This window comes from Cavia porcellus, unplaced genomic scaffold (genome assembly GCF_034190915.1).
Source record: "Cavia porcellus strain 051 isolate PalLab524CR breed Dunkin Hartley unplaced genomic scaffold, mCavPor4.1 scaffold_31, whole genome shotgun sequence".
In the NCBI taxonomy this organism is placed as follows: domain Eukaryota; kingdom Metazoa; phylum Chordata; class Mammalia; order Rodentia; family Caviidae; genus Cavia; species Cavia porcellus.
The window spans coordinates 32,431,357-32,450,879 of record NW_026947514.1 but is presented as its reverse complement, the minus strand read 5'-3'; the positions used below and the strand labels follow the sequence as shown (position 1 = coordinate 32,450,879).

The 19,523-nt window shown below is 40.4% G+C and overlaps 1 protein-coding gene across 4 annotated transcripts in view; it reads left to right on the top strand.

Annotated features, from left to right (window-relative positions):
- The window catches only part of Exd2 (exonuclease 3'-5' domain containing 2), a 54,375-nt gene that overhangs the window by 33,152 nt on the left and 1,700 nt on the right, over nucleotides 1–19,523 (top strand). For all 4 annotated transcript variants that reach the window (XM_005004785.4, XM_003472377.5, XM_063241069.1 and 1 more), the window contains 4 exons: nucleotides 14,133–14,464; nucleotides 15,463–15,569; nucleotides 15,807–15,942; nucleotides 16,958–17,314. In XM_005004785.4, coding sequence (XP_005004842.1) covers nucleotides 14,133–14,464; nucleotides 15,463–15,569; nucleotides 15,807–15,942; nucleotides 16,958–17,314 — 932 coding nt within the window. The remainder of the gene's footprint in view (nucleotides 1–14,132; nucleotides 14,465–15,462; nucleotides 15,570–15,806; nucleotides 15,943–16,957; nucleotides 17,315–19,523) is intronic.

Sequence of the window (19,523 nt, the reverse complement as noted above, 5' to 3'; positions counted from 1 at the left end):
CAGGATGAACATTAAGTCCTAGAGTTTCATGCTCAGTATCAGAAGCAATCTGGTTGCAAGCTCCAAAAGGCTTGGGTGATTCCGCCCCCACGGCACTTCCAGGGATATCAGCTCCCGCAGCTTCTCTCTTAAATCCTCTCTGCTCGCTTTTTGCAGCTTTCCTTGGGTCACCCACGTTCCTGGCTTTTCCAAACTTCTGGGGTCTCCACTGCACCTTTGGCTTCACCTTTACATCTTCACAAATTGCACTCTCAGGGGCACACTGCTTGGCCTGCCAGGCCCTTTGTAATCGAGGTGGAAGCTATCCTACCCTCAGAATTTGTGCATTTTCCTTGTACTTAAAATCAGCACCTTGTGGATGCTGCCAAGGTTTGCTGCTAGCTGAAGCAGTAGCCAGGCTTTTCTCTCTCTTGGCTGTAGGGGTCAGTTGCCTGGATTGCAGGGCTCTGTTTACCTGATTATGAGAAAAAGCTTCTCTATGTTGCTGTCATTCTGGAATCTCATGTGGCTGCCATCACCATTCTGGAACATGGCGCTCTGCAGCTTTTCCCTCTGAGCAAATTATTTCACCTTTGCAGTGAGGCTGCACAGGGTGGGGATCCCCTTCCTGGGATGCCCCGGGGCCATCTTTCTTATCTCTCTGTTTCTCCTCAGGAATCAAAATCTTAACTCTGTCTTTACAATCCACAGCCTTCCTGGAATTTTCCTTCTGACCAAACTCACAGTATTGCAGATTATCCTGCAGGGGCTCTTATCTCTTGATTTGCATAAAGCTGGCCAAAAGCCCCAACAATAGCCATGCCACAGACTCAATATTTGATTGCTTTTTACTTTCCTTTTCAAGATTAATCAGTCCATTGCCCTTTGTCTCAGTCTCAGGCAAAGTCTCTGGGCAGGAGCAAAATGCAGACAAACTTTCTGCCAAGTCATAACACACATCATGTGGAGTCCAACAACCAATGCAATCCTTCTTCCCAGCAGAAACCTCCCAAGCCTGGTCTTTACAATGAGGCTTTTTATCAGCCTTCTGGTCTCCTGAGTTCTGACCAGAATCTCCTCTACAGAACAGCCTAAGCTGCTCCAGCTCTATGCATCCAGGCGACATGTCCAAACCTTTCCAAATTCTGCCCACAAGCCATTTCCAAAGCCTCTTGAAAAACATGGTCTGATATAGTCACAGCAAACGACCCCACTCCTCAGTACCAAGTTCTGTCTTAGTTATCAAAGTCCTAACAGTTTCAGTCCACACTGAGTTGGCTCTAAGACAGGCGGACATGGCTGGGCCGCAGTTCATGGTGGCTGCAAACAGCATGCGGGAACTATCAAAGAGCAAGACACACCTTCTTCCTGCCATTACATCACATCCTGGCTCCACCCCTATGTGAGTGGAGCACTGACACCATCAATCCAAGCACTAGACAATGAACCAATCGCAAATACACAATGCAGACTCATGAGGCCTGGAGGACACAGACATAAACCATGACAGTACTATTACACCAAACTTCATGAACTGATAATCATTAATCTATCCTTATAATTGATGATGTCACCCTGCTAGCTAATCAGAAGAACTGCGAGGCGGTTTCTGGCTCACCTTTATACCTCCTGCTTGTGCATCATATAAAAGCCCTAGACCACCAGAAATCAGGGCCTGTTACTCTGGGAATGATCCTCATCAGTACCTGTTGATCTAAATAAATCTGCCTCCAGATCCCTGGTGTTGTTTCAGTGTTTCTGCTTACCATTGTACCATAAGTTCTGCTGTGTTGTATTGACATTATCATTTAGTTGTAGAAACTCTCTAATATCATCTTTAATTTCATTTATGACTCATTGGTTGTTTTGGAGGGAGTGATTTTATTTCCACATGTTTACTAAGTTTTTATGGTTTCTTTTGCCATTGGTTTCCAATTTCATTGTACTATAGTCTGATAATGTGCATGGGATAATTTCAGTTCTTTTGCATTTACTTAAGCAACTATGAGCTTACTATGAGCTAGTATGTGGCCTATTTTGTAGAACATGCCATGTGTAGCTCAGAAGAATGTATTCTGATGTTGTGGGATAGAACACTCTAGATATTTAGTAAGTCCATATGTTTAAAAGTTTGACTCTGTTCTGCTATTTCTTTGTTGATTTTTGCCTAGTTTGTCTGTGACAGTGGTGCTTAAGGTTTTCCATTGTAGTTGGATTGATACTTATTTGATGTCATGTCCATTAATACTTATTTTATATGTTGGGGTATGCTGATATTTGTCACAAATATATTTATGATTATTATCCTTTCCTTTTGGATTGTTCCCTTCACAAGGATATATAATGACCTTCTTTGTCTTTCTTGATCAGTCTTGGCTCAAAATTCACTTTGTCTGCAAACAGAATAGCTACCCTGTTTTTTTGCCAGGTTCTTATTGCATAGTGTATTGTTTTACTTCCTAGACTTTTAGTCTGTGAATTTCCTTTTGAATTCAATATGTTTTTTGTATGCAGTGTATTGTTGGATTTTGCTTCTTGATCTATTCTGTCAGTCTGTTTCTTTTGATTGGTAAGCTGAGACCATTACTATTGATGATTATAACTGATATGTATTGTCTTATCTTTGACATGTTGTTTTTGTGTTGCTAGTTTCCATTTTTTCCCTCTGTCTAGTTACTGATTTGCCGGTAGATTCATCCTATTGGGGTTTATTGAGTTGTAGTCCTCATTTTCTCTTTCTAGAATGTCCTTCAGAACATTTAGGAGTGCTGGTTTAGTGGTCATGAATTTCCTCAGGTGTTCTCTGTCATGGAAGTATCTTATATCTCCATCAATTGTGAAAGATACTTTTGTGGGGGAACATCAGTCTGATTGGAGGTTGTTTTCTTTTTTAAAATACTTTACTCCAATCTTTCCATGTCTTAAAGGTTTGTGTTGAGAAGTCTGCTGTGATTCTGATGGGTTCTCTTTATATATGATTTCATTTTCTTCTCTAACAGCTTTTAATATTCTGTTCTTGTGTTGAATTTCTGGAATCCTTACTATTATAGGCCTTGAAGTAGATTTTTTTTTTTACTGTGACTAATTTAAGTTCTATATACCTCATTTATCTGGATATCAAATTCTTTTTCCAGCTTGGGAAGTTTTCTGCCATTTACTTTTTTTTTTTTTTGTCTTTTTTTTTTTTTTTTTAATTTTATTTAAGGAGAAAAGAAAAAAAAGCAGGGAAAGGGTTCAAGTTATACAGATTTACAGAAAAAAAATGAACAGTAGGAAATCACTAGTTAATGGATTACATATTGTCATCTTAGATTTTTTTGTCTTTTTGAGACAGAGTCTTGCTATACAGTTCAGGCTAGCTTTGGGCTCAATTTGTACCCCAGGCTGGTCTCAAACTTACAAATGATTCTCCTGCCTCAGCTTCCCAAGTGCACCACCATGCCCCGCTTCTGCCATTACTTCTGTGAACAGGTTTTTATGTCATTTGGGATATTTCCTGCATTTTCATTAAGTTTGATCCACTGTATATTATTATTCTTTGCATATCCAGCAGCTATTGGACTGATGTTTCATGGTCCCTTGCTATTTTTAAGAAATCTTTTCTTTTCTTGTCAATTTGAACTTGGTTCTGCCTCACACTGACACTGGGAGCCGCTAGATGGAGCCAGACCACACGTGCTCTGAGTTCTGACTTCAGTCTGCCGCTTTCTAAAACGGCTGCCAGCCATTTGCCCTGTCTTGGAGGAGCATCTGAACCCAAATAATTCATGAGCCACTGCAGTCTACTGCTCTGTTCCACTGGTGCCTTTCTCTGTGGAGGCCCCTGAGGGTTGCCAGTAGTAACTGTGCAGGGTCTAGCTGCCCCCCACACCATGAGCAGGACTCAGGGACAGGGTGCCACTTGCGACCGCCCTCTTCTGCATTGTGGTCGCTCTCTCTGCTCTCCCTGTGGGTTATAATTCTTGCTTCAGATTCTTGTTGGGTCTCAGAGACTCATTTCCCCTCTTTCTGTTCCTCATGTTGCTATATTCCAGATTTTGGATTCCACTACTGAGAAAGAGCAAAAGTGAGGCTGTTGCTCTGCTGCTCACCATTCTGCTGTCTTCTTGCGAGTCTCCATTACCAGTGCATTTCTAAACTATGTGCATGAAATATTCTTTTTTTGTGTGGTACTGCGGATTGAACTCACAAACCTCAAACTTGCCAGGCAGGTGCTTATGCCACTGAGCTAAATCCTTGGTCTGTTCTTTTCTTATTTGTACATACTATATTTTGACTTCTTATTATAGAAGATATGTCTTAGTAATCTTACAATTTCCTTATTCCTAAACAATTGCCTCTCCTTGTCCTTTCAGTCATTTTAATGAAGTTAATATCCAGTATTTACATTACTATTTATAACTGAGCCATGTTGTAAACTACAACTGCTTTTTTTCCTTAACGTAATTTCTCCAGGAATAATTTGTTTAGTGTTTTGTATACCCCTGCTTTTGTTCTTTCTCAGTAGTGGAGATTAAACCCAGAGCCTTTGCGCTGAGCTGTACCCCCCTGGCCCTTTTTTTGAAACAAAGTCTTGCTAAATCACTAAGGTACCCAAGCTGGGCTTGAACCTGCCATCCTCTTGCCTTAGCAAGAGTGCTGGGGTTACAGGTATATGCCACTACACCTGGCTATTGTTTTAACTTCAGCCTCTTTACCAGCACCACAGATCTCCCTTGGTTGGTTCAGATCCGGCAGGTGACCTCCTGTCTCATGTTTGTATGGAGCTGTGCCTCCTGGAGCCCTCTGTCAGCTGCCTCTCTTAGATAATTGCACTCCAGGCTGTTCTCTCCTCCCGAACCTGGCTTCTAGTGTGAGCTTGGGAGCTCCCTTCACTTCTCTCCATAATTGATCCTTTGCTTTCTGAGTCCCATGTCTTTTTCCTCTTGTCTTGGTTACGTATGTCACAGCTTCCTCAGAAAGAGAGTATGGGAAGTACTTGGTGACCCCTTGAATTTCTGAGCAGGTATTTGATTTCTCTATTAACTGATAGTTTGACTAAGTATTGTTTTAGTATGAAATCATTTTCCTTCAGAACTTTGGAGGAGATGCCCCTGTCTTCTACCTTACCATGCTGATGTTGAATATGTGACTTATCTTTCTGGAAGGTTTTCTGTGTTTAGTTTTTTTGAAATTTGTGGTGATAAATAATGAGTGAGGGCTATTTTTCATTCATTATGTTAGAATTGAGGGACCTTTTCAATCTGAAAAATCATGTTTTCAGTTCAGGGAATTAGTGCCAAATTGTTTCTTTAAAAATTTACTGCTTGGGCTGGGGATTTAGCTCAGCGGCATAAGCACCTGCCTTGCAAGCAGGCGGTCGTGAGTTCGATCCCCAGTACCGATAAAAATGAAAAAGACAAAAAATAAATAAATAAATTTACTGCTTTCTTTTATGTTTCCAGATATTTCTTTTCAGTATTGAATTTCTTAAATTGACCTTGTAATTTTCTTAGACAAATGTTTTCTCTCCTCTTTTCCATATGGGAATATTTCCCTTTGTCTTGTGGGAAATTGCTTCAAGTTTGTATTCTAATTTTGCAATTGTAATTTTAATTATTCCTACCATATTTTTAAATTGAGTGAGCTCCTTGGTCTTCTTTTGTATTCATTTTTAAAAATAGCTTCCTGTCTCTGTTTCATGGATGTAATATTTTCTACTATCTTAGCTTAACAATTTTAAGGGTTTCTTTTGCTTTTTTTTTTTTTTATTTGAGGAGAAAAAAAAAACAGAAAAAGGGTACAAGTAATACAAAAGTTAAAAAATAAACAGTAAGAAATCACTAGTTAATAGATTACATATTCTCATCTTAGAAATAGTTGTTCAAGTTACAAAATTGAAGCATATAAAGTGGACTTTCAAACAGTGAGAGTGCAAACAGTTTTGTTCAATGATCCAAAAAACACTCAGTAATATGGTTATCTATCTTATATACTTAAACATATATGCAGTTATAACCTTTAGAGCACTTTCTTTTCTTTTCTTTTGTACAATGACAATTACACATTTTGGGTTTTATTACTCCCACAGTTCTTATTACTTTTTTTGAAGAGAGTAAAACCAAATGCGACATATCAGAACAGAGTCAGTCAAATCAAAAGGATGGGCATAATAGATAATGTAAAAACAAAATACAAGGTAATCAACAATGGTTACCATACTGCCTCTTGCTATTTTAAGAAGAATTGGCAGTTATAATAAAATTGAACTAAACAGTAAAGAATAAAACCTAAGCATTGGAGACATTACAGGATTTTAAAAGAAAATAATAGTCAACCGGAATGGGTGTCATAATGATTCTTATTGTCTTCACGTTATGCTTATACTTTCGAACTTGGTACTATCAAGCAAAGCAGAATAGAGGAAAATCAGTCAAAACAAGATGGTGAGGGCAATACAGGATTTCAAATCAAGTTAATAGGAAATCAGAGTAGGTTAATATAATGTATCCTGCTATTTTTATTTATTTTTCCCTTAATTAAAAAAATAAAAAAAAAGTAAATAATTAAAAAAAGGGGGATTGAAATAAAAGAGGGCATAATAACAGAACAGCGCAGGTCAAATCATAACCATTTAAGCAAAATAGTGTTTCACCACAAGATATCCTGACATAAAAATAGTTACCATAGTGTCTCTTTCCTTGAAATCTTTGAGTATAACTTCGTATACTGTAGCACCAAACATATCAAGACGCTATAAAACCATTCAAGAGAATGACATTATTACAGGGTATTTAGAACCAATTAACAGAAAATGAACAATGGTTTCTGTATAATCTCCTTGTCTATAAAAGTTTTTGCTTATATTATCATATATAATAAAATCCAATAAGATACAACCTTTTAAGACCGATGGAGACAGAAGAATACAAATTTGATGGGGCTTCAAAACATGATGATACTAAATCAGCACTAGCTATTATGATGTCTTGTTTTCTCCAAAATAGCTTTCCTACCTTCCAACCTTCTCTGCCTCATTTCTGTTGAGCTCTTTTTCTGTCGTTTGTTGTCAGTTTGTCTTCTTCATTTTGTTTTCTGCTCCATTCATTGTGGCCTCTCTGCCACTATTTCTGGAATCTTTTTTTTTTTTTTTTGTCTTTTTCCTTTTTATCGGTACCGGGGATCGAACTCACAACTACCTGCTTGCAAGCCAGGCGCTTATGCCGCTGAGCTAAATCCCCAGCCCCTATTTCTGGAATCTTGGTATTTCCCTTTTTTAGACTATCCTGCAATATTCTGTGTAGAGTTGAATTGGTGGTTGCAAATTCCCCTAGTTACTCTTTATCCTGGAAGCACCTTGTTTTTCCATCAATTTCTAGGGACAGTTGTGCAGGATATATCAATCTTGGCTGGAGGTTATTATCTTTCAAAGCTTGAATTATTTCCCCCCACGCTCTTCGTGATTTGGTGGTTTGTGTCGAGAAGTCTGCTATAATTCTGATGGGTGTTCTCTTGTAAGTGATCTGTTTCTTGTCTCTGACGGCTTTTAATATTCTGTTCTTATATTGGATTTCTGGAATTTTGATTATTATATGCCTAGGTGTAGCTCTGTTTGGGTTGTAGGTGGCTGGAGTTCTGTATGCCTCATATTTCTGAGTATTTTTACCATTTGCTAAATTAGGGAAATTCTCTTGGATTATTTCTGTGAATAGCTTTTGTAGTCCATTTGTTTGTGTCCCCACTTCTTCTCTTACGTTCTTAATTCTTTTTTTTTTTTTTTTTGTCTTTTTCCTTTTTATCGGTACCAGGGATTGAACTCAACGACTGCCTGCTTGGAAGGCAGGCGCTTATGCCGCTGAGCTAAATCCCCAGCCCCACGTTCTTAATTCTTAAGTTATAGATCCTCTTACATCTTCTAGCTTTTGTATTGTTGCTGTTGGTTTTTTTGTTATTTTTAAGAATTTTTTTTCATGCTCCCATATTACAAATCTGCCCTCCAGTTCAGATAATCCTATCCTTAGTTTCTTTCAAGCTGTTATGCCAGTTTTCGACAGAGTTTTTAGTTTCCTGGTAATCTCTTTGAATCTGCTTCACGTATTATTCTATATTTTCTCTATTTTCTCCATCAAACAATTCTCCCCTTTTTTTTTCTGTTCTTCCATTCCACCATCTGTTTTTTCTTGGGTGGTGCTTAGCATTTCTCTAACTATTCTGCTTATGTCTTGCTTCAGGTCATTAATAACTTCATTCCTGAACTTGTCTATGAGGCTCTGGAGATAGTGCTTTATGTCTATTGGTGCCGTGTCTGCTATTGCATGTTTCTCAGGATTGGGGGCCGAGGACCCTTTCTTGTTGCTCCCTCTTCCCATATTCTTTGTTCCTTATATATAAGCGTATATAGGAGGCCCAGCTTCCTTCCCTGTTGCCCACAGACTGTTTGAATTGTGCCGGCTAGGTGTTCCCGCCCACTGCAGCGCACCAGGGAGATACAGACCGGGCAGTCTATGCCGGGCCCGCCCCTCCAGGTCAACCAACCAAAGGCTTCACTGCTAGGGTGCACCTCCAGACGCTGGGACCTAGGTTGGGCTCGCCTACTGGGTCTCAGCTAGTGGCATCACGCAGGCCAGGTACTCCCCACCAATCCCGCTTGAGAGGGGGATATGTGACTGAAGTCACTGTAGCATCTCCTTCTGGGAAGTCTGCCCGCCTCCGCTGAAGCCTCCTTCTCTATGGAAGGGTCCCCGATCCATTCACTCACCGTAGGTCGATGCAGGGCACCCAGCCAGTCCCGCTCCCAACTCCATTCAACGCTTCCCACTCTCAGAGCCTTTGTGCCTTTCTCCCCGCCATGCCGACCCTGCTTTGTTTTTTTTGAAGCAGGATCTTTTCTGTAAATAAGATGGGTCTTTTTTTTTTTTTTTTTTTTTGTAGACATAGAGTCTTGCTCTACAGTTCAGGCTGGCCTTGAACGCACTTGGTAGCCTAGGCTGGCTTCAAAGTCACAGCAATCCTCTAGCCTCAGCCTCCTGAGTCCTGGGATTACAGGCATGCACCACCATGCCCAGCTTGAAGTTTTCTTCTGCTCTCTGAGTTCCTTTTTAAAAATGCTTATTTTGGACTTTGTCATTCATGTAAAAGGTTTTTTAAAAAAGTGTTTAGAATGATAGGTGTTCATTCATATTTAAGGAAACATGAAAAGCTTATTGGATCTATCAACTGATAAGGGTAAATAAAATCTGGTATAACCATACAATGAAATATTATTCAGCAAGGATATATACTATAACATGAATGAATCATGAGCATATGATGCTGAGAAAAATCAATCACAAGACATCATGATCACTTGTAAGTCCATTTTCGAGAAATGTTCAGAACAGATAAATCTAAAAAAAAAAAAAAGATAAATACGTTAGTGATTGCCTAAGGCTGAGAAACTGAGAAATGACTGCTAAAGGCTATAAGGTTTCTTTTTAGTTTGATGAAAAATTTCCAAAATTGATTCTGATCATGCTGGGCCTGGTGGCACATACTTGTAATCCCAGCACTTAGAAGGCTGAAGCAGAAGGATTGCTGTGAGTTTGAAACCAGCCTGGGCTACATAGTGAGTCCAAAGCCAGCCTGAACCTCATAACAAGATTGTCTCAAAAAACAAAGCAAAACCAAAATTTTAATTCTGGAGCTAGGGATGTGGCTCAATGGCAGAGCTCTTGCCTTGCATATACAAGGCCCTGGGCTCGATCCCCAGCACCACCAAAAAGAAAAAAAAAAAAGGGGGATGATAGTTGTACCACTCTGTAAATATACTAAAAATCTGAGACATTTTAGATATGTGAATTGTATATTACATGAATTATATCTTAGGGGCTGGGGATTTAGCTCAGTAGCATAAGCTCCTGCCTTGCAAGTGTGTGGTCGTGAGTTTGATCCCTGGTACCAATTAAAAAAAAAAAAGAATTATCTTAGTAAAGCTGTTGCATAAAAACAAAAGTTGATCAGAAGTGACATCTACATGCTATGTGTGATGTGTGTGTGTGTGTGTGTGTGTGTGTGTGTGTGTGTGTGTGTGTCTTTTTGAGACAGCGTCTTACCATGCAGTTCAGGCTAGCCTTGAACTCATTTTGTAACCCAGGCTGGCCTCAAAGTCACAGAAATCTTTTTGCCTCAGCCTCCTGACTGCTGGACTTGCAAGTGTGCACCACCATGCCTGGCTGTGTGTGATTCTTGACTGAAGATTGTATCAGGATTTGAATCCTGGACCATCTGTGAAAAATATTATTAGAGCAATTAGAGACATTAGAATACAGCTGTATATTAGCTAATGTTTTTGAAGATGTTAGTGTTAAAGTTCTTGAGTGTTGTGATTATGTAGGAATGTGACCTTATCTTAGAAGATACATATTGAAATATTTAGAGGCAAAGTATCATAATAGATGCAGCTTCACTTTAGATTAAGCTCAAATAAAAAGATGTAAAGCAGTTATTAACAACAGTGTCAGTTGTCACTGTTATTCTTGTTACTTTCCTCTAGTTTGAAAACCTCCAAAATAAGAAGTTAAGGGAAGAAAGTACATTGCTACTCATTTGAAGTCAGATTTGTGGTCCATATTATTGCTGTGAGAATTCACAATTTTCCATCTTATTCATTCCTTGTTTTAATCATACTTATTTTTTTTGTTCCACTTATAAACATGCTTACCAAGGTTTTAAAAATTACAGAAAATAATATTTGCATTTGATAAATAAAAAGGGTTAAAAAAGGGTTTGAAGCTGAGTATGGTGGTGCATGCATCAGGAGGCTGAGGCAGGGGATCCTTGCAAGTTTGAGACTAGCCCCGGCTGCAAAGTGAGCTTAAGGTCAACCTGAGCTACATAGTAAGACCCTGTCTCAAAAAGAGTGGGAAGGGGGGCTTGAGAGCACAGCAGGTATGGCCAGGGCTTTTCGGCTTTATGGGCCTCATTGTCAGTAGCTCCAGATTGCAGTCAGGTCCAGGAACTCTAAATCTTCTTTCTGTGACTCCTGAGTTTCCCCAGAGACAAATCCTCTGGTGTCTACCCCCATTCAGTAAGCGTCACTGCTGGTGAGTGAGGGGGAGGACAGTGCTGCTGGTCTTGCCATTGAGTGTGTAGATTTCCACAGTCTCTCTTGTTTTCCAGGTGACGTTTTTGCTGCTCCCTTTGGTGGTATCTTGTATGACAAGGTCCAGAGCCTCTGTGGTGTAACTGTTATATGACTTTAACTTTTATTTCTTTTGGGGTAAGGAGCGGTAGTTGCCCAGCCTGTGGTTAGAGGAGGAGATGTGGAGTTATAAACGTGCTTTCTGGAGACTTCTGTCTTACTCTCCTGCTTTCACTGTGCTCACAGTGTTTCAGACACCTGCTACCTCCATCTTTGCATGCTTTCCTGGTTGGTCACTGTGGCTCACATCAAGTTATGTTTGGTTTTTTGTCTATCATCTGTTGTAGAAAATCTTTGTGCTTTTGCCTTTCTCAGTTGCGAAGTCAGCTACTGCTTGTTCGTCCTTCCAAAATGTCATTAATACAACAGTTTAGCAATACTTAGTGTCTTAAGGTTAACATCGGCCAGATGCAGTGGTACATGCCTGTAATCCCGGCGATTGGGAGACTGAGGCAAGAGGGTCCCTGTGAGTTCAAGGCCAGCCTGACCTACATAACGAGAGCCTGTCTCAAAACTAAAAACCAAAAAGTTAACATTATTGTGTGATAGTATTCTAGGAATCAAATTATTAGTTTTCTACGAAGATTTCTGATTTGTTGTGACCCTGTTAATTCTTTGTGCCTCGTTTCTTTTAAAAACATTTTTGAGATATAATTTATATATAATATTCACTTAAAGTATATGAATAGTAGACTTTAGTACATTTACAAAATGCACTACGTCATAATCTGATCTTAGAACATTTTTATTACCTCTCCAAAAAGACACCCCATTAGCAGTCATTTCCCATCTTATCCTAAAACTCCAGCCACAAGCAGCCGCTAATCTGCTTTCTGCCTCTGGATTTGTCTCCTCTGGACATTGCATATAAATAGAATTGTATAATGTGTAGTTTTTTGCAGTTGGCTTCTTTCATTTCTCATGTTTTATGGTTCATCATACTGTAGCATTTATTACTTCATTTCACTTCATGGTTAAATAATACTCTACTGTATAGATATCCATTGTTTATCCATTCATCAGTTGGTGGGAGAGTTGGGAGCTTTTTGACTAATATGAATAATGCCACTGTGAACATCTGTATGTGAGTTTTAGGGTGCATATGTATTTTTTCTCTTTTGGATATATACCTAGTGGTGAAATTGCTGGTTTGTATGGTAACTTTATGTTTCACTATTTGAGGACCTACAAGGCTTTGTTCCAAAACACCTGAAACATTTTATATTTTCCCCAACAGGGAATGAGAGTTCCAAATTTACCCATCTTCACCAACACTTGCAACTGTCAGTCTTTTTGATTAGAGCCACCCTGTAGGTCAGAATTGGTATTTCACTATGGCTTCAATTTAAATTTCCCCAGTGAGTAATTACCCTGAATATATTTTCATGTGCTTGTTGGCATTTATATATCTTCTTTGAAGAAACATCTATTTGGATCTTTTGCCTATTGGTCATTTATCTTTTTATTATTGAATTTTAAGAGCTTTTTATATATTTTATACACTGGTCCCTTATTAAATACATGATTTATAAATATTTTCTCTCATTCCATGGGTTGTCTTTGCATTTCTTTGAGGGAATCATTTGAAGCACAAAGATTTTTTTATTTTGATAAACTCCAAATATCTACTTGTTTCATCACTTATGCTTTTGGTGTCACATCCAAGAAATCATTGCCTAACCGAGGTCAAGGTCTTGTTTTCTTCTAATAATTTACTATTTAAGCTTTTGCATTTAGCTGTATAACCCTTTTGCAGTGGATGTTATGTGTGTCGTATCAGTTAGGAAGCCAGATCCATTCTTTTCTGTGTGGACACCAGATGTCTCAGCACCATTTCCTAAAAGTACAGTTATTTCCTTACCATTTGACAATTAGTGTTAAAAAGCACTTTGAACTCTTCACATTCAGGCACACTCTTCACAGTGGGAGATGGGTAAGTAGATTATTGACCGAGGTGGGAAATTGTACCCAAACTTGTTTCATGTATCTTGAAGGCATAAAACATCCTTACCAATAGAATTATTTATCTGGCTTGGTCATTGAGGGCAAATTAAAGGAATATTAAAGTCATGACATCCTTTGTTGAAAAAAGCTATTAATTTTAATTTTTGACTACTGTTTTTGGAGTTTTGTTTGTTTGTTTTTGACAGTCTTGCTATATAGTTTAGGCCAGTCTGATCACAAACTCATGGCAATCCTCCTGCCTCAGCCTCCTGAGTTCTGAGTTCTCCACCATGCCCAGCTTGACTATTTTTGATCATGACCAGCTTACATGTTATTGGTTGGTTAGAAGAGTTGACTTACCATTATTAAATAAATTTAGGGCCCTGTGTCTTTTGGCTTGAAGCCTCTGATTAAAACTGATTTGTTTCTCTTGTTTTTAGTGTTTTATTACCAGGTATTACAAATTATTCTGATTGAGTCACATAGCCTCTTGATTTTAGCTGTTCTATTTCTTTTTTTTTTTTTTTTTTTTTTTTTTTTTTCTTTTTCATTTTTATCGGTACCGGGGATCAAACTCATGACTGCCTGCTTGCAAGGCAGGCGCTTATGCTGCTGAGCTAAATCCCCAGCTCCTGATTTTAGCTGTTCTAGAGGGTCCTGTCATGTCCCCAAAGTGAATTGTGTATGTTCATTGTCAGATTTAAGTTTCCTCTTCCCAAACTTTAGAAAAATCCGCCAATCAGTTTGGTAGCAAATAAAAAGAAATTGCACTGTTTTATATAGATTAAGATTTTCCAGTATACAGTAAATGATTATTTTAGCTATTTTAGTTAAACACAGAGGGAACATGAAAGTTCAGTTTACTAATCTATTTACTGTTACATAGTTTGAAATTTTAGATGCTAAAAGGTTTTTAAGAACTATGTGGTATCTAGGTTATCACATATTTTGAATTAAGATGCTAAAAATGGTCTACTCATTGTGATTGACTCTGAAGTTGCTCTCGCTGCCTCGTCCTCTAGAGTTCACTGACATCTCACTTTCTCTGCAGGTGACTTATGCTGCCAGGGATGCCCAGATTTCAGTGGCTCTCTTCCTTCATCTTCTCGGATGCCCTTTCTCTAGGAATTCTCCTATGGAAGCAAGCATTGACCACGTTGGCTGGAGAAAGGTCTTGGAGAAATGCTGGGATGTGATAGACATCCCATTCCGAAGCAAAGGAATTAGCAGCTTGGGAGAAGAAGTGAGCGGAAAAACAACAGAATCTCAGCAGAAGCCAAGAAGTAAGAAGTCGAAGAGCAGTGGCATGGTGCCGGGCGCCCACCAAGGGAGAGACCCCAGGAAAAATAAAAGGAAGCCCCTAGGGGTGGGCTATTCTACCAGGTAAGCGAGTTTTCCCTGGCTGGAAGGGTCAGGGAAGCCACAGAGAGCTTGTGACGCTTTGCCGTGGGCCTGGGAGTGGCTTGGGTCAGGAAGTTGAGGCTCTCCTTCCCTGCCTTTGGGGACATTTGGATGAGCCTTGCTTTACTTGTGTGTTTTTCTTCTTTTGCTCTTCTGTTTCTTATCAGTTGAAGTGGAGGAGAGGTGAGTGTAGTCTAGCTTTGTCACTGAGCCTACAGTGACCTTCAATCTGTAACTTCTCCTTCTATACATGGGAGTCTAATTACTATTCTTTGTTTAGCATAGTTGTAAAAATGAGTAAGATGAAGTACCTTGCTTTTCAGGAGGAATGGATCATGAAATTTCTTCCTCATTTGGTATTTTTGATGTTTTAGAATGACATCCATCTCTAAGCCTCTTTTTTCTAGGGAATGAGAAGTTTCTTGCATAGTGGTAGCTCTGTTGTAGGTTGATATGACTAAGTTTGCTCTCTGCAGAAAAATGCTTTAGTTGGGTGATTTACTGAAGGAACTATTATTGTATATGAGTAATAAATGAATCTGGGGGCTGGGGATTTAGCTCAGCGGCATAAGCACCTGCCTTGCAAGTGCATGGTTGTGAGTTCAATCCCCGGTACCGATAAAAAAAAAGAAAGAAATCTGCATGGCCCTTGTTACTTTGGCATGAACTTTTATGGTTTTAATTTACTTTGTTTAATCTAGGCATTGGTAGTTTTTCTTGTTGCTGTGTTCCTGTTGCATTCACAGCAGAGCTTACTCCTCGTTCCAGTGTAGTATAAAAACAAGAGGCACCAACAAATTCATTTTAGTCCTGCTTCCTGACCCGGTGCTAGTAGAGGACAGAACATGGCTTCTTGTTCTGTTTGTTTACATACTTGGTATGTCTGACCCTGATGCTGAGTGTAGTTTAAGTCTTTCAGAAGAGAGTATGGGAAGGTAGCAGGTTAACTTTCATGTGAAGTCTCTCTCCCTTCCCTGCAGAAAGTCACCTCTTTATGATAACTGCTTTCTCCATGCTCCTGATGGACAGCCTCTCTGCACCTGTGATCGAAAGAAGGCTCAGTGGTATCTGGACAAAGGCATTGGAGGTGTGAGATTCTGCTGTTGTGGTTTATCTATAATTCAGTGCATATGGGTTCTGGCAGGAGTGGGGTGAGGGAGAAGGATGGACTGAGGAAGGTAGGGAGACGGAGGCTTATGGAACTGACCAGCTGTATCCCAGAAATAGTGTTCTCTGCCAACAGTGGGGCACACTCAAGAGAATACATTTTTCTGGGGAAGAGGGAGGGGGCAGTCCAACACTGATACTGCTTCTTTTCTCTAAGAGCTGGTGAGTGAAGACCCTTTTGTGGTCAAGCTACAGTTTGAACCTGCAGGGAGACCTGAGTCCCCAGGAGACTATTACCTGATGGTTAAGGAGAACGTGTGTGTAGTGTGTGGCAAGACAGACTCCTACATTCGGTGAGTGTGGCAGGGGCTACCCCGGTTGTCTGCTTTGGATGGAAATGTCCTTCATAGCCCATGCAGGGCTCTCAGAGTCTGCCCACTCTTGGCTGAGAGGCTCGGCTCTGGGGGCATCCCTGTTTACCTAAGAGCCTCCACACTCTGCCTGGCTACCTCTGATGGCCCTTATCCCTCCTGGGTCAGCTCTTGCCTCTGGGATGCAATGTAATTCTCAGTAATAATAAGGATCTGCTATGGAGAAAGTGGTTCCCTTCTGCTCATGAAGGACTGAAGACTACTTTCTCTAGAAATTGGGTTCTTACAACTCTCCTTTGAAATTTTCAACAAACATGAAGCTCTCCTTTTAAGCCTCCTCACAGAACATGCAAATGCCCCAACAACTGCTCCTTCATGTCCAAGTCCCCACACACTGAAGGTGAGGCTGCCCGCTGGCCCTGAGGGCCCGCACTCAAGCTTCCTCCAGGACTTCTGTGCAGTGATTCACTCTCCCCTTGCAAAATGAAGCAAATAGTTGTCTCCCAGAGTTTTACCTGAGAGTTTATTTCTCCTTTAAAAATACTGATGGACCCAAGTGAACCAGAAAAATAATGGCAGAGTAAGGGATTCTCTGATGAAAGAAATTGGCTTGTTCAGGTCATCAGGCTTGAGAGAGTTGTTTTCTGGATGTCAGAACCTGTTAGAGCATCTTTTCATTTCTCTGAGGCTTCTGTATCTGAGAGTGAACTGTCTCAAAGGTGATTATTAACCTTTCCCTGCCCCAGCCCTCCACTGAAACAGGTGGCTGTCTTCAAGGAGAGAGAACTCTGAAGCACAGGGAGGCATGCGAGACACCGTAGGGCTGAGAGTGGAGCAGTAGTGTTGTCTTCATATAATCTCTGTTGGCTGTGGTATCCAAGGCTTCTCAGTCATGTTTAAGTCCAGGATAGACTCCCAGCAGCCCACATGCTGGCTTCATGTGTGTCCTTCTGTGTCCTGTGCTAACTAGCGTGCTGTCTGGGGGGGCTCGTTCCAGGAAGAATGTGATTCCGCATGAGTACCGGAAGCACTTCCCCATTGAAATGAAGGACCACAACTCCCATGATGTGCTGCTTCTCTGCACTTCGTGCCATGCCATCTCCAACTACTATGACAACTATCTGAAGCAGCAGCTGGCCAAGGAATTCCAGGCCCCCCTTGGCTCTGAGGAAGGCTTGCGGCTGCTGGAGGATCCTGAGCGCCGGCAGGTGCGCTCTGGGGCCAGGGCCCTGCTTAACGCCGAGAGCCTGCCTGCCTATCGGAAGGAGGAGCTGCTGCAAGCACTCAGAGAATTTTACAGCACAGATGCCATCACAGATGAGATGCTTCAAGAGGCTGCCAGCCTGGAGACTAGGTACAGCCCTTCCTGTCAGAGGAGGGGTTGGGGAACACTCCAATGACGTGAACCCTCACTACTTCCTGAGAATACTTGCTAGGACAGGAGCAGCACCTAGCTGCATACTTAGCTCACTAGTATCTAGTGGTATAAGACACTATGGGGATGTCCAAGAATGATCTGTTTGGGACTTTTATTAGCACAGGGGATTTGCCTTTCATGAGGGTATCCTTTAAGCCCTAAGGTCATATATTTCAGTCCAGTCATTTCATGATTAGCATGGGAGTACAAATGTGAAGTTGCATCCTATGTGTTCTGTGCAGAGGTAGATCCTGATGTCAACACGTGAGATAAAACAATTTTTTAGTAATACCCTGAAATTTCTGAAGTTGCCCATGAAGAACAGTGTGTGTGATTTTGTGTCTCTGGCCCTCTATATAGGTTGATGAGCACTTCGACCAGAGGGTTCCATTTCTTATCTCATCTGCACCCCAGGATATTAGCTCACTGAATGGAATGTTGAGCAGAGTTGCTGTTCTAGCAATTTTCCCCCCTTTTTCCTTCCTTCCTAGCTTCTCCTGCCTCCCAATAAGTACATAATTAAATTAATGTGGTGTAACTCAGTGTTCTTATGATCCTGAGAAATGAATAGGTGCCTGGCTCAGATGATATAAGAACTCTGGGCTACTGTACATAATGTTGCTTCCCAAATGTCACTTTTTAGGAGTAGAGGCCCATAAAACCTGATATGATACTAGTTTTCTGTAGTATTTTGTATCAATAAATAAACTTTATAGCAGCAAGATATTTATGCAAACACGAAAGGCTTTATTTTATGCATGCTACTAATCTATCATAGATATTGCAAATATTTACTGAGCAGATATAATATTTATAGATATACTGTGCTATGTACCACAAGTTAATAAACTTTAAATAAATTGCCTTAATTTTCTGATAACAACCTGATAAGATAGGATTTAGATTTATTAGTAATTAGTGATATTATATCTTAAATTATAAAAAAACTTTGAAAATTTAAAAAAATTATAGTTAAATTTTATCCCCATAACTGTTTTGTGCATTTATAGGATAAATATTGTTTCCTAAGTTTTATATTAGATATTGTGAGATTAAAGATAAGTAACTTGCTAAGATCATATTAAAATCAATGAGACTGGCTCCATCGCTTAATTCCCAAATGAAATTTCTAAAATAACCCCTCACACTTCATCCATGCCTAGACCTCTCTGATGAAGGTCTGCATCTTGCTGAATTGGACAGACAGGCGCTGGATTGATGCTGAGAACAGGTATTTGGAGACAGGCCAGTCCGTGGTCTCTAAGTTAAATGATAAAGCATTTGCAGATATGCAGAGAGCACCAACTTTGCTGGACTCCACGGGATGGCGGGAGGGAGGACTAGGAGTGGAGAGTGGGAGGAGTGGTGCAGAGTGCTTCCTTGGGAAAGGTCACCGTTCTTCCATGGGGGAGACACTGTTCACCTGCCTTAGAGCAGTTTCCGGGTCCTCTGACCACCTGTAAGAAGGAGCAGGGCTCTGTCTCCTCTTTAGCAGCACCATTCATGCAGCTGCGCAGCCAGAAGAGCATTTCAGTCTGACTGTCCATGAACTCTGTTACTTACCTTGTGGGAAAAAGCGCTAAAGAAGAAGAACACCATCTTGTACTGGCATTTAGGTGTCACAGTGTTGTGAAAACCAGGACCACATGAGGTGATCTGCTTTCTCAGTCCTGGCATATGAATCTAGGAGTTACATTCTCAGCCCTTTTTATTTTATTTTTTTAAATTTTGAAACAGGGTCTTGCCTTATATCCCAGATGGGCTTGAACTTACGCTCTTCCTGCCTCAACCTCCTGAGTAGCTAGGATTACAGGATGGTTTCACAGCCTCTGTTTAATACTTAGAAGGGTTCAAAATAAATAAAAAAGAGTGGTCATTGAGTAATTTTGTACTAAATAAAAGATCAAAACTTTGCACCCATCATCACCCAGACAGTAGGACCATCCTGGTGGTGGCAGAATATTATACAATGGCCTCCCTCCAAGTATAGCTAGAGCTCCTGAACATCTTCCATAGGATTGCAACCTGTACGTCCAAACGATTGAAAGAAAGCAGAGCTGAACACATTGGGGTTTGGCTGTAGTTCCAGGACTTAGGGGGCCGAGGCAGGAGGACTACAAGTTAAAACCACCTGGACAACATAGTG